The following is a 17151-nucleotide window of genomic DNA, read 5'->3' on the forward strand; positions in this document are numbered from 1 at the left end:
CATTTTCTTCTCAGTTTTTGCATAAGATTTTATTTTTAGGGGCACATGGATGGCTCAGTGGTTGAGCAATTGTCTTTAGCTCAGGTCATGATCCCAGGATCCTGGGATCAAGTCCCACATCAGGCTCCCTGCAGGGAGCCTGACTCTCCCTCTGCCTATGTCTCTGCCTCTGTGTCTCTCATGAATAAGTAAATAATCCTAAAAAAATTTTTTTTTTTTTAATTTTTAAGTAATCTTTATACCCAACCTGGGGCTCAAACTCACAACCCAGAGATCAAGAGTCACATGTTCCACCAATTAAGCCAGCCAGGCGCCCCCTCTGTTCAAGATTTTTTATTTTTTAAATTTTTAAAAAGATTTTATTCATTTATTCATGAGAGACACAAGAGAGAGAGAGGCAGGCAGAGACACAGGCAGAGGGAGAAGTAGGCTCCACGCAAGAGGCCCGACGTGGAACTCGATCCTGGGACTCCAGGGTCATGCCCTGGTCCAAAGGCAGGTGCCAAACTTCTGAGCCACCCAGGGATTCCTTCTGTTCAAGATTTAAAAAAATTCATTCACCCTACATATTTTTTAAGAACAATAAAACTCATCTAACACAGTGATCCCACTTTTAGGACTATATCATAAGAAAAGAAGGACTATATCATAAGAAGAGCTTATTAGTACAAAAATAGCTTAAAAAGAAACAAAAAATCAAATAAAAGGGTGTAATTAAACTAATATCAATAACTTCCATAGTAGTTATTTAAAAATAACACTGTCCATGAATGAAATGTCTAAAAAAACAAACGTAATTGGTGAAAAAAATAAATATACACTAATCATAAACGATAATATCTAAACATTAAATAATGGATAGGAAGAGATCAGCATATTGGGAGAAAAATTCATTTAAAATATTTTCATTGGGGATCCCTGGGTGGCTCAGTGGTTTGGCGCCTGCCTTTGGCCTAGGGCACGATCCTGGAGTCCCGGGATCGAGTCCTGTGTCGGGCTCCCGGCATGGAGCCTGCTTGTCCCTCTGCCTGTGTCTCTGCCCCCACCCCCTCTCTCTCTCTCTTTCTGTGTGGGTCTATCATAAATAAATAAATAAATAATAAATAAATAAATAAATAAATAAATAAATAATCTTAAAAATTTTTTTTTATTGGGGCGCCTGGGTGGCTCAGTCAGTTAAATGTCTGCCTTTGGCTCAGGTCATGATCTCAGGTCCTGGAATAGAGCCCCACATCACGATCTCTGCTCAGAGGGGAGCCTGCTTCTCCCTCTGCCTTTCCCTCTGCTCATGTTCTCTGTCTCTCAAGTAGATAAATAAAATCTTTAAAAATATATATATTTTCTTTAGGCCTAGTACAATGACATCCTGGTAGCAACAAATGCACCTAATGTCCAAGTCTTGGGTTTCTATATACCAGTCTCCACTGAAAGGAACCAGGGAGAAATAGATGGATTTAAGGCCAGGATAGGGAACATATAAAATGAATCTAAAACATCTGTGGTATCAGAAATAAAGAAGCACTTAAAACCAAAAATCAAAAAACTGATGGAAGCATGCTGAAAGGATACAGCAGCTACCCTGAAGGAGCTCCTATGGTCAAATCTCGGGACAATCTGAGCAACAAGACAAATAATGATATTATTGTATTACAATGTACAGACTAAAATAAATATGCATGAATTGATACTGATATCAATAAATAACTGAATAAACAAGTGGGGGAGAAGGGACTATTCCCCCTTACAATAGAATTCTTAACATTAAACATTAAAAGGAATAATGAGAAGACAAAGTCACCCAATGAACAGATGCCAAAGAATTAGTGTTGCTGGCAAGAACCCCTAAAGGATGCTACAGTTAGTGGGGAAAAGTATGATGAGAAACAGGACCTTTTCATAGTTTCAAAGTATCTCCCCACAAGACACACCTTAAGTTTAAAGGAAAATGTAAAATTATAGAATTCGTAGTGAAGAGACCTTGCAGAATAGTTATGAGAACTACAAAAGACCAAAATTGAGGAACATTTTTCAAATATATGACTTTTACAGTGCCAAGACCATGAAAGACAAAGAAAGATGAGGAACTGGAGATTGGAGACCAACAGGTCCTGACAACTAAATGCAACATGTGATCTTAGACTGTATCCTGGACTAGAGGGCAAACTCAACACCTGAATAAAATTGATAGGTTAGTTAATAAATTTGTATCAATGTAAATTTCCTGGTTCCAATAACTGTAAGATGTTCACTCTAAGATGTTCCAGTCATATAAGATGCTAACATTAGGACAAGCCGGGTGATGGGTATACAGAAACTCATCATACTTCCAAGTTTTCTAGAAGTCTATAAAAAGTTTTAAAAATTACTCTTTTAAATGTTTTCCACTTACTTTTTTATTGTTTATATGATCAACTGTACTAATCATAACACTGTTAACTGGATCATAAAAACAAATATCATAAACATCTATGAAATTAAGTGTTTAAAAATAAAGCCAGCATTACCACATGATCTATCAAATTCCACTTTTGGATATATACTCAAAAGAACTGAAAACAAGAACTCAAACATGTATTATCTATATACCCACATTCATAGCCAGATTATTTTTTGTAGTCAAAAGGCAGAAGCAACCTACGTGTCCATCAAAAGATGAATGGATAAATAAAATGTGGTATAGACAAAAAAAGAGATATTATTTAGCCTCAAAAAGGAAGGAAATTAGAAAAAAATTAAAAAAATTTTAAAAAAAGGAAGGAAATTCTGATACATGCTATGACATGGATGAACCCTGAGGGCCAGACACAAAAGTACACATATTATACGATTCTACTTATATGAGTTATGTAGAATAGTCAAATTCAGATATAGCATAGTGTTATCACGAGCTGAGGCAGAGAGGAGGATAGGAGGGGATGGAGAGTTAATGTTTACTGGGTACAGAACCTCATTTGGGGATGATTAAAAAGTTTAAGGGATGGATTATAATCATGGTTACAGAACAATTTTAACATACTTAATACCACAGAATAAAAATAGTTGAAACAGTAAATTTTACATCATGTATATTTTTCCCCTATGAAAAAACGTGAAAAAATAAAGGCAGGAAAATAAAGGTGTGAATTCAACATTAACAAATCTAAGAAATCTTAAATCTTTAAGACATATTGACTATAAATACCACCTAGTGGCCATATTTAAAATACCAAATTTCATTATCTGAGAGGGCAGCTCAGCTATTGAGATTATTCCTCAATAATCTTATTCAAAGGGAACCCGGGGTGGCACAGCGGTTTAGCGCCTGCCTTTGGCCCAGGGCGCGATCCTGGAGACCCGGGATTGAATCCCACGTCGGGCTCCCGGTGCATGGAGCCTGCTTCTCCCTCTGCCTGTGTCTCTGCCTCTCTCTCTCTCTCTGTGTGACTATCATAAATAAATAAAAATTTAAAAAAAAATAATCTTATTCAAGTTTACTAAACCAGTACCCTTTTCAAACATATATGATGGTGGCATCTCTGCAGTTCATATCTGTTCTATCCAGCTTCCCTGTAAACTGTAAAAAAGCCACTCAAAAGCCCTTTTTTATCTGGTATGAAAAGGAGTCCTATACCTATCAGTTCTTAGCATGAAAGTGTAGCAAGTCACTGACCACTCAATGACAAGCAGTAAACTTCTCACCCTCATGAACAAGGTCTTCAAACTTTCTAACCTTCTAACATCGTTAGAAAAGAATTCTCCAAACAGAATCTCATGTTCAAATTTAAGCATGAAAGCATATTTTCAAAGGCAATGAATTTTTACTTATTGTAAATTTGGTTTACTCATGACTCTAATAAGTTTCTTTACTTTGAATAACAGTGACTGGTATCTTTCACAAAGAACTCTGGGTCATTTTCACCCAAATACATATATGGTAAAATTTGTTCTTCGACAAAAAAAAAAAAAAAAAAAAAAATTCATTATTTAGTAAATGGTCAAATGAAATCTATAAAAGGTCATGGAGACGGATATGATTGAGATGGAGGTTTAAGTTAAAACAATTTTTTAAAATGACATAAATAAATATTAAATAATTAAACTTAATATGAAAATGCTGAAGTGTGTATCAAACACCTTGCAGAAATATTCCTTTAAATATCAAAGTTAGGGCAGCCCAGGTGGCTCAGCAGTTTAGCACCACCTTCAGCCCAGGGCCTGATCCTGGAGACCCGGGATCAAGTCCCACGTCAGGCTCCCTGCATGGAGCCTGCTTCTCTCTCTGCTTGTATCTTTGCCTCTTTCTCTGTGTGTCTCTCATGAATAAATAAATAAAATCTTTAAAAATAAATAAATAAATAAATATCAAAGTTAGATAGAACCAGAAAAGATCCCAAATAGCCAGAGGAATGTTGAAAAAGAAAACCAAAGCTGGGGGCATCACAAAGCCTGACTTCAAGCTGTATTACAAAGCTGCGATCATCAAGACAGCATGGTATCGGCACAAAAACAGACAGATCAATGGACCCTCAACTCTATGGTCAGCTCATCTTCAACAAAGCAGGAAAGAATATCCCACTGGAGAAAAGACTGTCTCTTCAATAAAATGGTGTTGGGAAAATTGGACATCCACATGCAGAAGAATGTAACTAGACCATTCTCTCACACCATACACAGAGATAAACTCAAAATGGTTGAAAGATCTAAATATGAGACAAGAATCCACCAAAATCTTAAGGGAGAACACAGGCAGCAACCTTTTTGAACATGGCCACAGCAACTTCTTGCAAGATACATCAATGAAGGCAAGAGAAACAAAAGCAATAATGAACTAACTCTTGGGACTTCATCAAGATAAAAAGCTTCTGCACAGCAAAGGAAACAGTCAACAAAACTAAAAGACAACCTGCAGAATGGGAGAGGATATTTGCAAATGACATATCAGATAAAGGGCTAGTATCCAAGGTCTAGAGAGAACTTACCAAACTCAACACCCAAGAAACAAACAATCCAATCAAAAAATGGGCAGAAGACATTAACAGGCATTTCTCCAAAGAAGATCTACCCATGGCCAACAAGCACATGAAGAAACCTCTACATCATTTGCCATCAGGGAAATACAAATAGATACCACTTTATACTGGTGAGAATGGCAAAAATTAACAAGACAGGAAACAGCAAATGTTGGCAAAGACGTGGAGAAAGCAGAACCCTCTTGCACTGTTGGTGGGAATGCAAGCTGGTACAGCCACTCTGGAAAACAGTGTGGAGGTTCCTTAAGAAGTTAAAAATAGAGCTACCCTATGACCTAGTAATTGCACTATTGCACTACCGGATATTTACCCCAAAGATACAGATGTAGTGAAACGATGGGACACCTGCACCCCAATGTTCATAGCAGCAATGTCCACAACAGCCACACTGTGGAAGGAGCTATAATGTCCTTTGACAGATGAATGGATAAAGGAGATGGGGTATATAAACACGATGAAATATTACGCAGCCATCAGAAAGGATGAATAGCTACCATTTATATTGACGTGGATGGAACTGGAGGATATTATGCTGAGTGAAAAAAGTCAATCAGAGAAAGACAATTATCATATGGTCTCACTCATATGTGGAATATAAGAAATAGTAAAAGGGACTATAAGGGAAGGGGGGAAACTGAGTGGGGAAAAATTAAAGAGGAAGACAAATCATGAGAGTCTCCTAATTCTGGGAAACAAACAAAGGATCGCAGAAGGGGAGGTGGGTGGAGGGACAGGGTAACTGGGTAACAGGCAATAAGAAGGCCACATGATGAGATGAGCACTGGGGGTTATATGTTGGCAAACTGAATTTAAATAAATTTTTTTAAAAAATCAAAGTTAGATGCTCAAGGAATTTTAGTAAGTGGTTTTTAGTAGAACACTTAGTGGTTAAGCAACATATTTTTAGCCAACAATATTCTGAGAAAAAGTTACCTTCTTCAAGCTTCTTTTTCAGTTCTTCTATTTCTTTCTGAAACTGGCGAAGCAAAGCATCTTTTGGATCTTCATTAATTCTAGCTTTATTTTTAATATTCTTAGCACGGTTAGCATACCGCAATGTACTGATAGTTTCATCATAATTGTAATCTGCTGGCCCAATATTTGCACACTGTTGAATTAGGAATACAAAACATTTTACACATGACACAGTTAAAATTAATACTACCATGATAAATTTATCAAAAAGAATTTGTGAAACCTGGTTCTCCTCTAGCTTTCTTGAACAAGAAAGCAACAACTACATGGATTTCCAAACACCATTACATGGGTTAGCACACACAATGTACTTAAAAAGAATAACCACAAATCACTACAAGTGAAATAATCAAGTTTTTAAAATGCTATGCATATCAATTATTGGCATAAACAGGAATCTGACATTTTCCTGATGATAACTATTCTACAATGAAGTCTTACCATCATGGTTTTTGAATTTCCTCCTAAGGAATCCTGAAGAAGACGAGTCAGTTTTGAGTTGCGATATGGAACATGAGTGCTTTTTCCGTCAACCAAGGCAGAAATTACATTACCAAGGGTGGAAAGCGAAAGATTGATTTTTGTGGCTTCTTTTAGGCGCTGTCCAGTTGCTCCAGTTTTTGCTTGTCTTTCTGAACCCTAGCAATAAACAAAGACAGAAATAATGCTAAAATTAAAAATACAGAGTATTCCTCTGAAAGTTTAAAACAAAATTTGACACTAAAAATCTGATATTTACTGGAATTTGCTTCAAATAATATAGGAAGGGAAAATGTGGCTGATGGCAGAGATGGAACAGGACTGGCCATGAAGTGATAACTGCTGAAGCAGAGTCATGGGTACATGGGGAGACAGTACTACTCTCATTATTTTTATAAATAAGTATTCCATAATACAAAAGAAGTTAAACACATACACAAGTCAACAACTTAAAAACTGTATGTAAGTCACATTTTCACTGGAATTTTTATTCACTTATAATATGTAAAATATCACAAGAGTTATTCCTTAAGGAGTATCCTGTTACTTACAGCAAGATCTACAAGATGGAGCTTCCCCATTCTGACATGCATATTACCATCAACGCCTTTTTCACTGCATTCTATAGTAATTGTAAAGATGGCATGGGAACGGGAACTATGTTCATTCATATTAGTTGCACCAACAGAACCTTGAAGGAAGGAAGGAAATTCTTGAAAAGCATAACAAGAGGCAGCATTTTTTAAAAATAATCAAATATCCAGACTGGTTTAAAATACTTAATTTCATCACAGTGAAGAGCTAGAAAAGCACAGGTTTACTTAACATTAGAAATGTCTCTGACAATTTATATGTTGATAACAAAAGAATTTGTAATGTTTCTCATATTACAGAGGTAATTTTAGGACAAAAAGCTTAATTTCAATCCCAAGTATTACTGGCTAAAAAAGAAAAAAAAAAGAAAACTAATTTAGGTAAAAAAAAAAAAAAAAAGTTAAATACTTTTGAATTTTTTGCCATTTCAGCTGTCTCTAAAAAGTACTATGCGCTGAGAATCTAAATCACAGAAATACTTGCATATATGCATTAGATGATACAGGATATTCAGTACAGCACTCTTTGCAATATCAAGAGATCAGAAACAACCAAAAGGAAAGTGGTTAATCTATTGCAGAATAGTGATGGGGCGCCTGGGTGGCTTTGTAGGTTAAATATCTGACTCTTGATTTTGGCTCAGGTCATGAGATCCAGCCCCATGTCAGGCTCAGAGCTGAGCGCGGAGTCAGCTTGAGATTCTCCCTCTCCTCCTCCCCCTCCCCCTGCTTGCATGCTCTAAATAAATAAATAAAATCTTAAAAAAAAAATAGTCCTACTATGGACTACTCAAGAGCCCTTTAAAAACACAAAACAGATCTGTATGTATAACATGGGAAGATACCCTTAACATATGAAAAAAAAAGATATATAGTACAATCTTCTTTCTTCTATTAAACAAAAGCATCCAGTCAAAATATACTAAGTATTTGTGCAACTATAAATATTTTACATATTGTGTAAAGAAAAGGGTTTTTTGGGCAGCCCAGGTGGCACAGTGGTTTAGCGCCGCCTGCAGCCCGGAGTGTGATCCTGGAGGCCCGGAATCGAGTCCCACGTCAGGCTCCCTGCATGGAGCCTGCTTCTCCCTCTGCCTGTGTCTCTGCCTCTCTCTCTCTCTCTCTCTCTCTCTGAATAAACAAATAAATAAATAATATTTTTTTTAAAAGTTTTTTTTCAATAGGCATATATTAGTTTTTTTCTTAAATTGCCAAGTATTTGGAAAGCATTTTGCTAATTTTAGCCAACGTCAAAATTATTCTACTATATATTTATGCAGAACTTCTCCATGCAAGCTTTGATTTTAGAATTTGAAAATTAGGGCAGCCCGGGTGGCTCAGCGGTTTGGCACCGCCTTCAGCCCGGGGTGTAATCCTGAAGACCCAGGATCTAGGCCCACGTTGGGATCCCTGCATGGAGCCGGCTTCTCCCTCTGCCTGTGTTTCTGTGCCTCTCTCTCTCTCTCTGTCATAAATAATTTAAATCTTTTTTTAAAAAAAGAATAGCAGCTTTTACTGTCACATTTCCTTCTTCTATTTTCCCCTGAATAGTTATTTTACTCTATTGCAATTGCAGTATGATAAAATTAGTATTTTTATGTTAGAACTTTTCAACGTGGATGTTTGTACTAAATATCTAATTCTTAGACTCAATCTATTAATTAGGAGTATTTTCCTCTGCTATCTTAGGTCCTCAAAATCTTTGGTCTTCATTTCATTTTACTCCTTTTATTAGAATTGTTTAGTTTTCCTTGAATGAAGCTCACATACCAAATCAAATTAATTCTCAGTTGTTAATGGGAGGTTTTTTGTGGAGGCTTTTTGTTGTTCTATTTTCAATGAAAGGTTTTGATCACTACTGTGAAAGGAATCGAGTCAAAATTTTTTCTTATTGAGTAAGCAATATATGAACATATTCCTGGTATAAAAAATATGAAAATACAGACATACAAAAACATGAAGTAAAAGCTCCACATACCCCTTTTCTCCTATCTTACTTCCCCTTACCGAAAGGTAATCACTATCAAATGTCCTTTCATTATATATTTAACACACACACACACACACACACACACAGCCCAAATACATAGTTTAACAATTTAGACTTTTTCCACATCTCTAAACGGGGTGATGCAGTACATACTATTCTATAATTTGTTTTCCTTTCACTTAACAATGTATCTTGAAAATCTTTCAGGTATCTACATGTATATTTAACTTTTTTTTTTTATAGCTTCATTACAGTCCAGAGTACTTCTGTACCACAATTCATAAAACCAATGTTTTACTGACATTTATTTAGACTGCATCAAACCTTTTGCTATTATCAATAATGTTCCATTAAGGCATCTTTTTATGTCTAAAGATATTTTTCTAGATATTTCTCAATATAGATACATCCATACATATCCAGAAATATACATATATATAGAAATTATATATATATATATATATATATATATATAAATTAGAAACACTGGGTGAAAAGAAATGCATTTAAAAAATTTCAACAGATACTGTTACAATGCCCCTGAACAAGGCTGGAGCACTTTCCACTCCCATCACCAGTGCCCATTTCTTCAGAGCTGCACAAACCTGGATATCCCTCCATCCTAAATAATGGGTAAAATATCTCCTACTATTCTTTTAATACTCATTTCCCCAATTACTTGTCAAGGTGAACATGCTCTGTATTCCTGCTGCTATGTATTCATGTATATCTTTTGCTCATTTTTCTGTTAGAATTTAGTCTTTCTCTACTTGATTTATAAAAATGCAACTGATTTTTTTTAATTTTTTAATTTCCTTGACTTTCCTAGATTTACAGGCTAGTCAAAAAAGCTTTTTAAAAAATGTTTACTTTCTACATTCTTATTTTTTTACCTCTGACCTCTAATTGCTGCTAGCAACATCATTAGTACTAAGTCTGGGGCATCTTGGGTATTAAATAGTGCTGCAACTTTCTATTTTTTAGACAAAACTTCAAACTATTATTAAAGAGAATGTCACTTAATTTTGGTTTGCTTTTCTTGTCAACAAAAGGAAGGCAGTAAAGCATTACTGATGCTAATGATCAGTTAATGATGTCTAATGGCTTAGGTTCAAACACTCACTCTACCACCTACTAAGTAGTACATAACCTTGCACAAGTTATTTAGACTAAGTCTTGGTTTCCTCAGTCAAAACAGGAATTTAGTACATTCACAGTTCAGTTTGAGGATTTAAAAAAGATCATTCTTATAAAGAAAGGACTTAGCACAAGCACTTACCACACAGTTAGTGTTTGACAAACTTATTATTATAGCTAAAAAGAGACAGCTAGGGCAGCCCGGGTGGCTCAGCGGTTTGGCACCGCCTTTGGCCCCGGGTGTGATCCTGGGGACCCGGGATTGAGTCCTGCATCGAGTTCCCTGCATGGAGCCTGCGTCTCCCTCTGCCTGTGTCTCTGCCTCTCTTTGTCTCTCATGAATAAATAAAATCTTTTAAAAAATAAACTAATTAATTAAAAGAGACAGCTAACAATAGAAGAATTTCATATATATAGCGCCATAACCAAGAAACAAAATTCTGGTCAGCACAGAAGGCAATCTGTGATCTCTTTCATTCATATATGTTCTCTACACAGTAAATAATCAAAGAGAAAGGGCTATCAAGAAACTTAAAAATCCAGTCTCTGTGGGGTCAGTTTTGCTTCTAAAAGCCTACTCGACACATAAATGTTCAATCACAATTATTTACTACACTTACGATTTTTGTGGCCTAGTGTCATAATTCTATCCATATCATCAGCATTATTTACCACGTAAGCCGATAAATCTTTGATATAAACTCCCACATCAGGTCTTTCTTTAACCTAAAAAAGAAAAAAGAAAAAAGAAAAAAACTGACCCAAAGATCTTATACACATACCATAATTCCTCCAGCTACTTATCAAACATCTACTGTGTGTTGAACACCCTGCTAAGAAATGAGGATACAGTGATGGACAAAGTAGACATAGTCTCTACACTTGCACAGGTGACAATCTATGGCGAGAACATAAAAATGAATACAAGTTATTTCAATTGGGATAATGTCATGAAGAAAAAAACCACAGGACAGTATGAGAACACAGTATAGAGGAACTAAGCTAGTAAACCAGGGACATACAGTTTCCCCAAGATGAAGTTTAAGCTAAGACCTCTTGCTGAAATAAGAGGTAGCCAAACTGGATTGGGGTAGCAGGAAAAGAGCAGGTGTGAGGATCCTGAAATGGGTCAACACTAGGCACTTAGAAAAAGTAAAACAAACAAACAAACAAACAACAACAAACAAACAAAAAGCCAGGTTGGCTGGAAACAGTGGGAAGTATGGGAGAAACAGGTGGGATATATGGCTACAGAGGCAGTCAGAGATAAGACTAAGCATAGTTATTGGTCTTTATCTTAACAGCAACTTGAAGACACTGGAGGATTTCAAACAAATGAGTGAATCAGATCTGTATAACATCTATGTAAAACCGTTACCTTTCTGTGAGTAAAACTTATTTACCAAATATGAAGGATATATTTAGGATAGGTTTACCTAAAATACAGTGTTAGAAATGTAAAATTCACTTTGTAAGACCCTAGAAATCACCTCCAAAATCAACAAAATACAGGTATACTCAGAGCTACTGCAGGTTGAGTTGCAGATCACCATAATAAGGCAAATACTCAAATACACCAAGTCAAATAAATTTCTTGGTTTCCCAATGTATATAAAATTATTTACATTATACTATAATCTTTTAAGTGTGTAATAGCATTGTCTAAAAAATAATAACATATACCTTAATCAAGAAATATTTTATTGCTAAAATGCTAACCATCATCTGAGCTTTCAGCCAGTCGATATCTTTTTGCTGGTAGAGGGTCCTGTCTCAAAGCTGATGGCTGCTGACTGGTCAGGGTTGGGGGATGCTGAAGGCTGGGGTGGCTGTGGCAGTTTCCTAAAATAAGACAACAAAGTTTGCTGCAGTGATTGACTCTTCCTTTCAAGAATGATTTCTCCGTAGAACAGTGATGCTGTTTGATAGTATTTTGCCCACAGCTGAACTCTTTTTCAAAATTGGAGCCAATCCTCTCAAAACCCTGCCACTGCTCTATCAACAAAGTTTATGAGCTATTCTAAATCCTTTATTGCCATTTCAACAGTCTTCACTGCATCTTCACTAGGTGTAGATTCTGTCTCAAAAATATATTTTGTGCATCCACAAGGAATAACTCCTCATCCATTGGTTTTTGGGGTTTCTTTTTTTGGTTTTGTTTGTTTTTATCCATTGGGTTTTATCATGAGATTGTAGCAGTTCAGCCACATCCTTAGGATCCACCTTCTAATACTAGTTCTCTTGCTGTTTCCACCACATCTGCAGCGGCTTCCTCCACTCAAGTCTTGAGCCCCTCCAAGTCATTCATGAGGGTTGGAATTAACTTCTTCCAAACTGTTGTTAATGCTGATATTTTGATCTCTTCTCATGAATCATGAATGTTCTTAATGGCATCTAGAAGCATGAATCCTTTCCAGAAGATTTTCAATTGACTTTGCCCAGATCCCTTAGAGGAATAACTCTCTATGGCAGCTTAGGAAATATAATTCTTCAATAACAAGACCTGATCCAGGGACTGCAGAATGGTTGTTGTGTTAGCAGGCATGAAAAAAACACTCACCTCATTGTACAACTTCATCAGTGCTTTTAGGTGACCAGAGGCACTGTCAACAAGCAGTATTGTTTCGAAAGAATTTTTTTTTTTCCTGAGGAGGTCTCAAGAGTAGACTTAAAATATTCAGTGAACCATGTTGTGCACAGATGTGCTGTCACCCAGGCCTTGCTGGCCATTTATAGATGAAAGACAAAATATATTTAGCATAATCCTTTTTTTTTTTTAATTTTTATTTATCTATGATAGTCACAGAGAGAGAAAGAGAGAGAGGCAGAGACATAGGCAGAGGGAGAAGCAGGCTCCATGCACCGGGAGCCCGACGTGGGATTCGATCCCGGGTCTCCAGGATCGCGCCCTGGGCCAAAGGCAGGCGCCAAACCGCTGCGCCACCCAGGGATCCCTATTTAGCATAATTCTTAAGGACCTAGGAGTTTTAAGAGTACTAAATGAGCACTGCTTTCAACTTAGAGTCACCAGTTGCATTATCCCGTACCAAGAGAGTCAGTGTGTCCTTTGAAGCTTTGAAGCCAATGACTTCACTTCTCTAGCTATGAAAGTCCTAGACAGCATCTTCCTCCAACAGAAAGCTGTGTCATCAACATTGAAAATCTGTTTAAAGTAGCCTCCTTCATGAATTATCTTAGCTAGATCTCCTGGATAACTTGCTACAGCTCCTACATAAGCACATGCTACTTCATATTGTACTTTCATGTTACAGAGATGGGTTCCTTAAACTTCATGAATCAACCTCTGCTAGCTTCAGACTTTTCTTCCATAGACTCCTCATTTCTCTTGGCCTTCACAGAATTGAAGAGGGTTAGGGCCTCACCCTGGATTAGGCTTTAGCTTAAGAGAAAGTTGTGGCTACTATGATCTTTTGTCCAAACCACTAAAACTTTCTCTACATCAGCAATAAGTCTGTTTGCTTCCTTATCATTTGTATGTTCACTAGAATAGCACTTTTAATCTCCTTTAGGAACTTTTCTTTTACAGTCAAAAGTTGCTATTTGGTGCAGGAGACCTAACTTTCAGCCTATCTTCGCTTTCAACATGCCTTCCTCAATAAAGCTTAATCATTTCTAGAAGCTTAATCATTTTTTATTTAAAGAGACATGCAACTCTACCTTTCACTTGAACACTTAAAAGCCACACTATAGGGTTACGTGGCCTAACTTCAGTATTGCTGTCTGTCAAGGAATAGAGTCCCAAAGAGAGGAAGAGAAATGGGGAAAGGCCAATCAGTGGAGCAGTCAGAACACACGTCACATTTATTAAGTTTGCTGTTTTATCTGAGGATGGTTTGTGGCACACCAAAAACAATTAAAATGGTAACATCAAAGATCACTGGTCAAAGATCATCAGAGATCACCATAACCAATATTAATAGTGGTGAGAAAGTCTGAAATACTCCAATAATTACCAAAATACAACACAGAGACATGAAATGAGCAACTGCTGTTTGAAAAATGGTGCTAAGTTGTTTGACACAGGGTAAAAAATACAGTTACTGGAAAGCATTATAAAGGGACGGCCCCATTAAGCAAGGTATGCTTGTAAAGTGAAGCTGAGGCCGAGGTCTGTAGCGGCCAGTGGGGAGAACCATTCCACAAATAGTAGGACCTCATAGACAAAGATGACAAACACAAGTTTAAAAAACAATCCCAGACACAAACATCACAAGGGCAGACACTCCAAGTTTCAGGTGCCGACATCTAGTTGGAGGTTTGGAAATTTTTTGGTCGCTTTTTTATAACAATCTTTAAGGTATATTTATACATAAGGAAAAACTTCTCTTCTTCTGTCATGGGATATAAATATGCCCTAATTTATTAGTAGTAAAGGAGTATGCTGGTCTCTATAAACCAGGGGGTGTCAAAATGTGCTCTGAGAGCCCCAGAGAGTTCATGGGGGCCTGGAGGGGGCTACTGTAGAGTTGGGGTTCCTAGGGCCCAAATTCTGAAGAGAGCTTTATTTTTGTGTGTTTTGCACACTGTGCTCCCATGTAAGGTCTGGTTTGATGAATATATTTAAATGCTTTAAACATTTTAAATGTGTGAAAATTACTGGTGTATATCAATGTCTCTCATTAAACGTATAGTAAAAAAACAATGTGTGTATTTCTAATCTGCCAAACCCATATCTCTGAAAAATATAAAAATCATGCACCTGATGTTATAGCAATGTCAAATTGCTATAAGTTTTTAAACATTTACTCTCACTTGCTGCACTCAAGTCACTGCAGACCAGAAACACACTTCCAACTGACATTAGTTTGCAAAATCTAAGGTCATTTCCAATCAAATATGACATTAATTCAAAATTCAATTAGTAAGTATAAATAAACTGTTTAGATATGAAAGGTGAAGAAATTGGGATGCCTGGGTGGCTCAGCGGTTGAGCGTCTGCCTACAACTCAGGGCATGATCCCAGAGTCCGGGATCAAGTCCAACATGAGGCTCCCCACAGGCAGCCTGCTTCTCCCTCTGCCTATGTCTCTGCCTCTCTGTATGTGTCTCTCATGAATAAATAAATAAATGAAAGAAAGAAAGAAAGAAAGAAAGAAAGAAAGAAAGAAAGAAAGAAGAAAGAAAGAAAGAAAGAAAGAAAAGAATCAAATGTGATTCTAAATTTATGAAAGTTTTTTTAGCTGGGTAATGCTATAGAATAATTATCATAAAAGCATAGAAATTTAACTTCTATAACAAATACAGTTTGTAACAGAACAACAGATCTCAAAGGAGCAGTTACTCCCAACCTAGAATGTTTCAGAAATTTGTAGTGGGAGTTTCTGGTTCATTTGAGGACACCATTAGCATTCATAGGCAGGAGCAATTGATACTAAACATCCTGAAATAGGTAGGATGGTCTATCAATGAAGAATTGTCTCCTCACACAATGTCGAATGTCCTAGCATATATGCATATGGGTGAAAAAAAATTATTTATGATTACCTGAGTCTAAACTCTGATTTTATTTTATATATAAAGACATGGGCAGCCCCAGTGGCTCAGTGGTTTAACGCTGCCTTCAGTCCAGGGCAGAATCCTGGAGACCCAGGATCAAGTCCCACATCGGGCTCCCTGCATGGAGCCTGCTTTTCCCTCTGCCTGTGGTCTCTGCCTCTCTCTCTCTCTCTCTGTATCTCTCATGAATGAATAAATAAAAATCTTAAAAAAAAAAAAAGACAAAGTGCTTTTCCACACTAATATAGGAATAGGAATACAGAAAACTGAGGAAAGAACTACTACTTAATTTTGTTGAGAACTCTATCAAGAGCTTGTCACTATTTTAAAAGACCATTTCATTGACAAGAACACCACTCAAGGGACCCCTGGGTGGCGCAGCGGTTTAGCACCTGCCTTTGGCCCAGGGCGCGATCCTGGAGACCCGGGATCGAATCCCACGTTGGGCTCCCGGTGCATAGAGCCTGCTTCTCCCTCTGCCTATGTCTCTGCCTCTCTCTCTCTCTCTCTGTGACTATCATAAATAAATAAAAATTTAAAAAAAAGAACACCACTCAAGAGATTTAGATCACCAATATAACAGATCTATAACCGTCTGCATATATAGCTGTTGCATTCATAATGATTACTTATGCCTCTGACTACTTGGTTATGTCACTGAGTGTGGTTACATCTAAGCACTTATATAATGAAATAATAGCATTTTATTTTTTCACTACTTTATTCTTGTTTATAGTACAATTGGTCAGTATACTGATAACCTAAAAATTATTTGTGTAGGTAGATTTTATTTTCTATGAATTTTGTTTCAGGATAGTCAAAGGGACATTACAAAATATGTTATAAAAAAGGGGCACTGGGTTTAATAGAGTTGAGAATCACTGACAAAAATGTTCCTAAGAATAAATCTAATCTGTAATTACTGGTACAAGGGAAAATGTTCTTTCTAAATGATTTTTATTCTAATAATTTCTGCAATGAGAAACTTAAAAGGCATCCATCAAAAATAATGTCAAAGATGACAACTAGCAAAAAAGAAACATGATATTTCCTATGTATGCATCATCATTACAGAATAAACCTTAAGGTCCAACAAACAATACCTAAGCCTGTAATACTATGTTCCAAAAGCCCAGTTTATATAGTAAACTTAAAAAGAAAAAGGCTAGGGGCACCTGGATACCTCAGTCAGTTAAGCATTCGACTCTTGATTTTGGCTCAGGTCATGATCTCAGGGTCTTGAGATTGAGCCCCCTGTTGGGCTCTGCCCTGGGCATGGAGCATGCTTGAGATTCTCCTTCCCTCTTTCACCCTCTCCCCTTTTTTCTTTCCTCTGGGGGCGGGGCGAGGGAGAGGGAAGGCTAACATTTATTTAATACTTTTTTATGTATCAAGCCTTGATTTAAACACTTTGTATTAACTTGTTAATGTTGGCAATAATCCTACGAAG

General features: G+C 36.8%; 1 protein-coding gene across 6 annotated transcripts in view; it reads right to left on the bottom strand.

The window, feature by feature from the left end:
• The window catches only part of KIF3A (kinesin family member 3A), a 62313-nt gene that overhangs the window by 25897 nt on the left and 19265 nt on the right, over nt 1-17151 (bottom strand). For all 6 annotated transcript variants that reach the window (XM_049116059.1, XM_049116057.1, XM_049116054.1 and 3 more), the window contains exons 5-8: nt 10805-10910; nt 7016-7155; nt 6426-6623; nt 5943-6117 (exon numbers count right to left, since the gene is read on the bottom strand). In XM_049116059.1, coding sequence (XP_048972016.1) covers nt 5943-6117; nt 6426-6623; nt 7016-7155; nt 10805-10910 — 619 coding nt within the window. The remainder of the gene's footprint in view (nt 1-5942; nt 6118-6425; nt 6624-7015; nt 7156-10804; nt 10911-17151) is intronic.

Source organism: Canis lupus, chromosome 11, assembly GCF_003254725.2.
Source record: "Canis lupus dingo isolate Sandy chromosome 11, ASM325472v2, whole genome shotgun sequence".
In the NCBI taxonomy this organism is placed as follows: domain Eukaryota; kingdom Metazoa; phylum Chordata; class Mammalia; order Carnivora; family Canidae; genus Canis; species Canis lupus.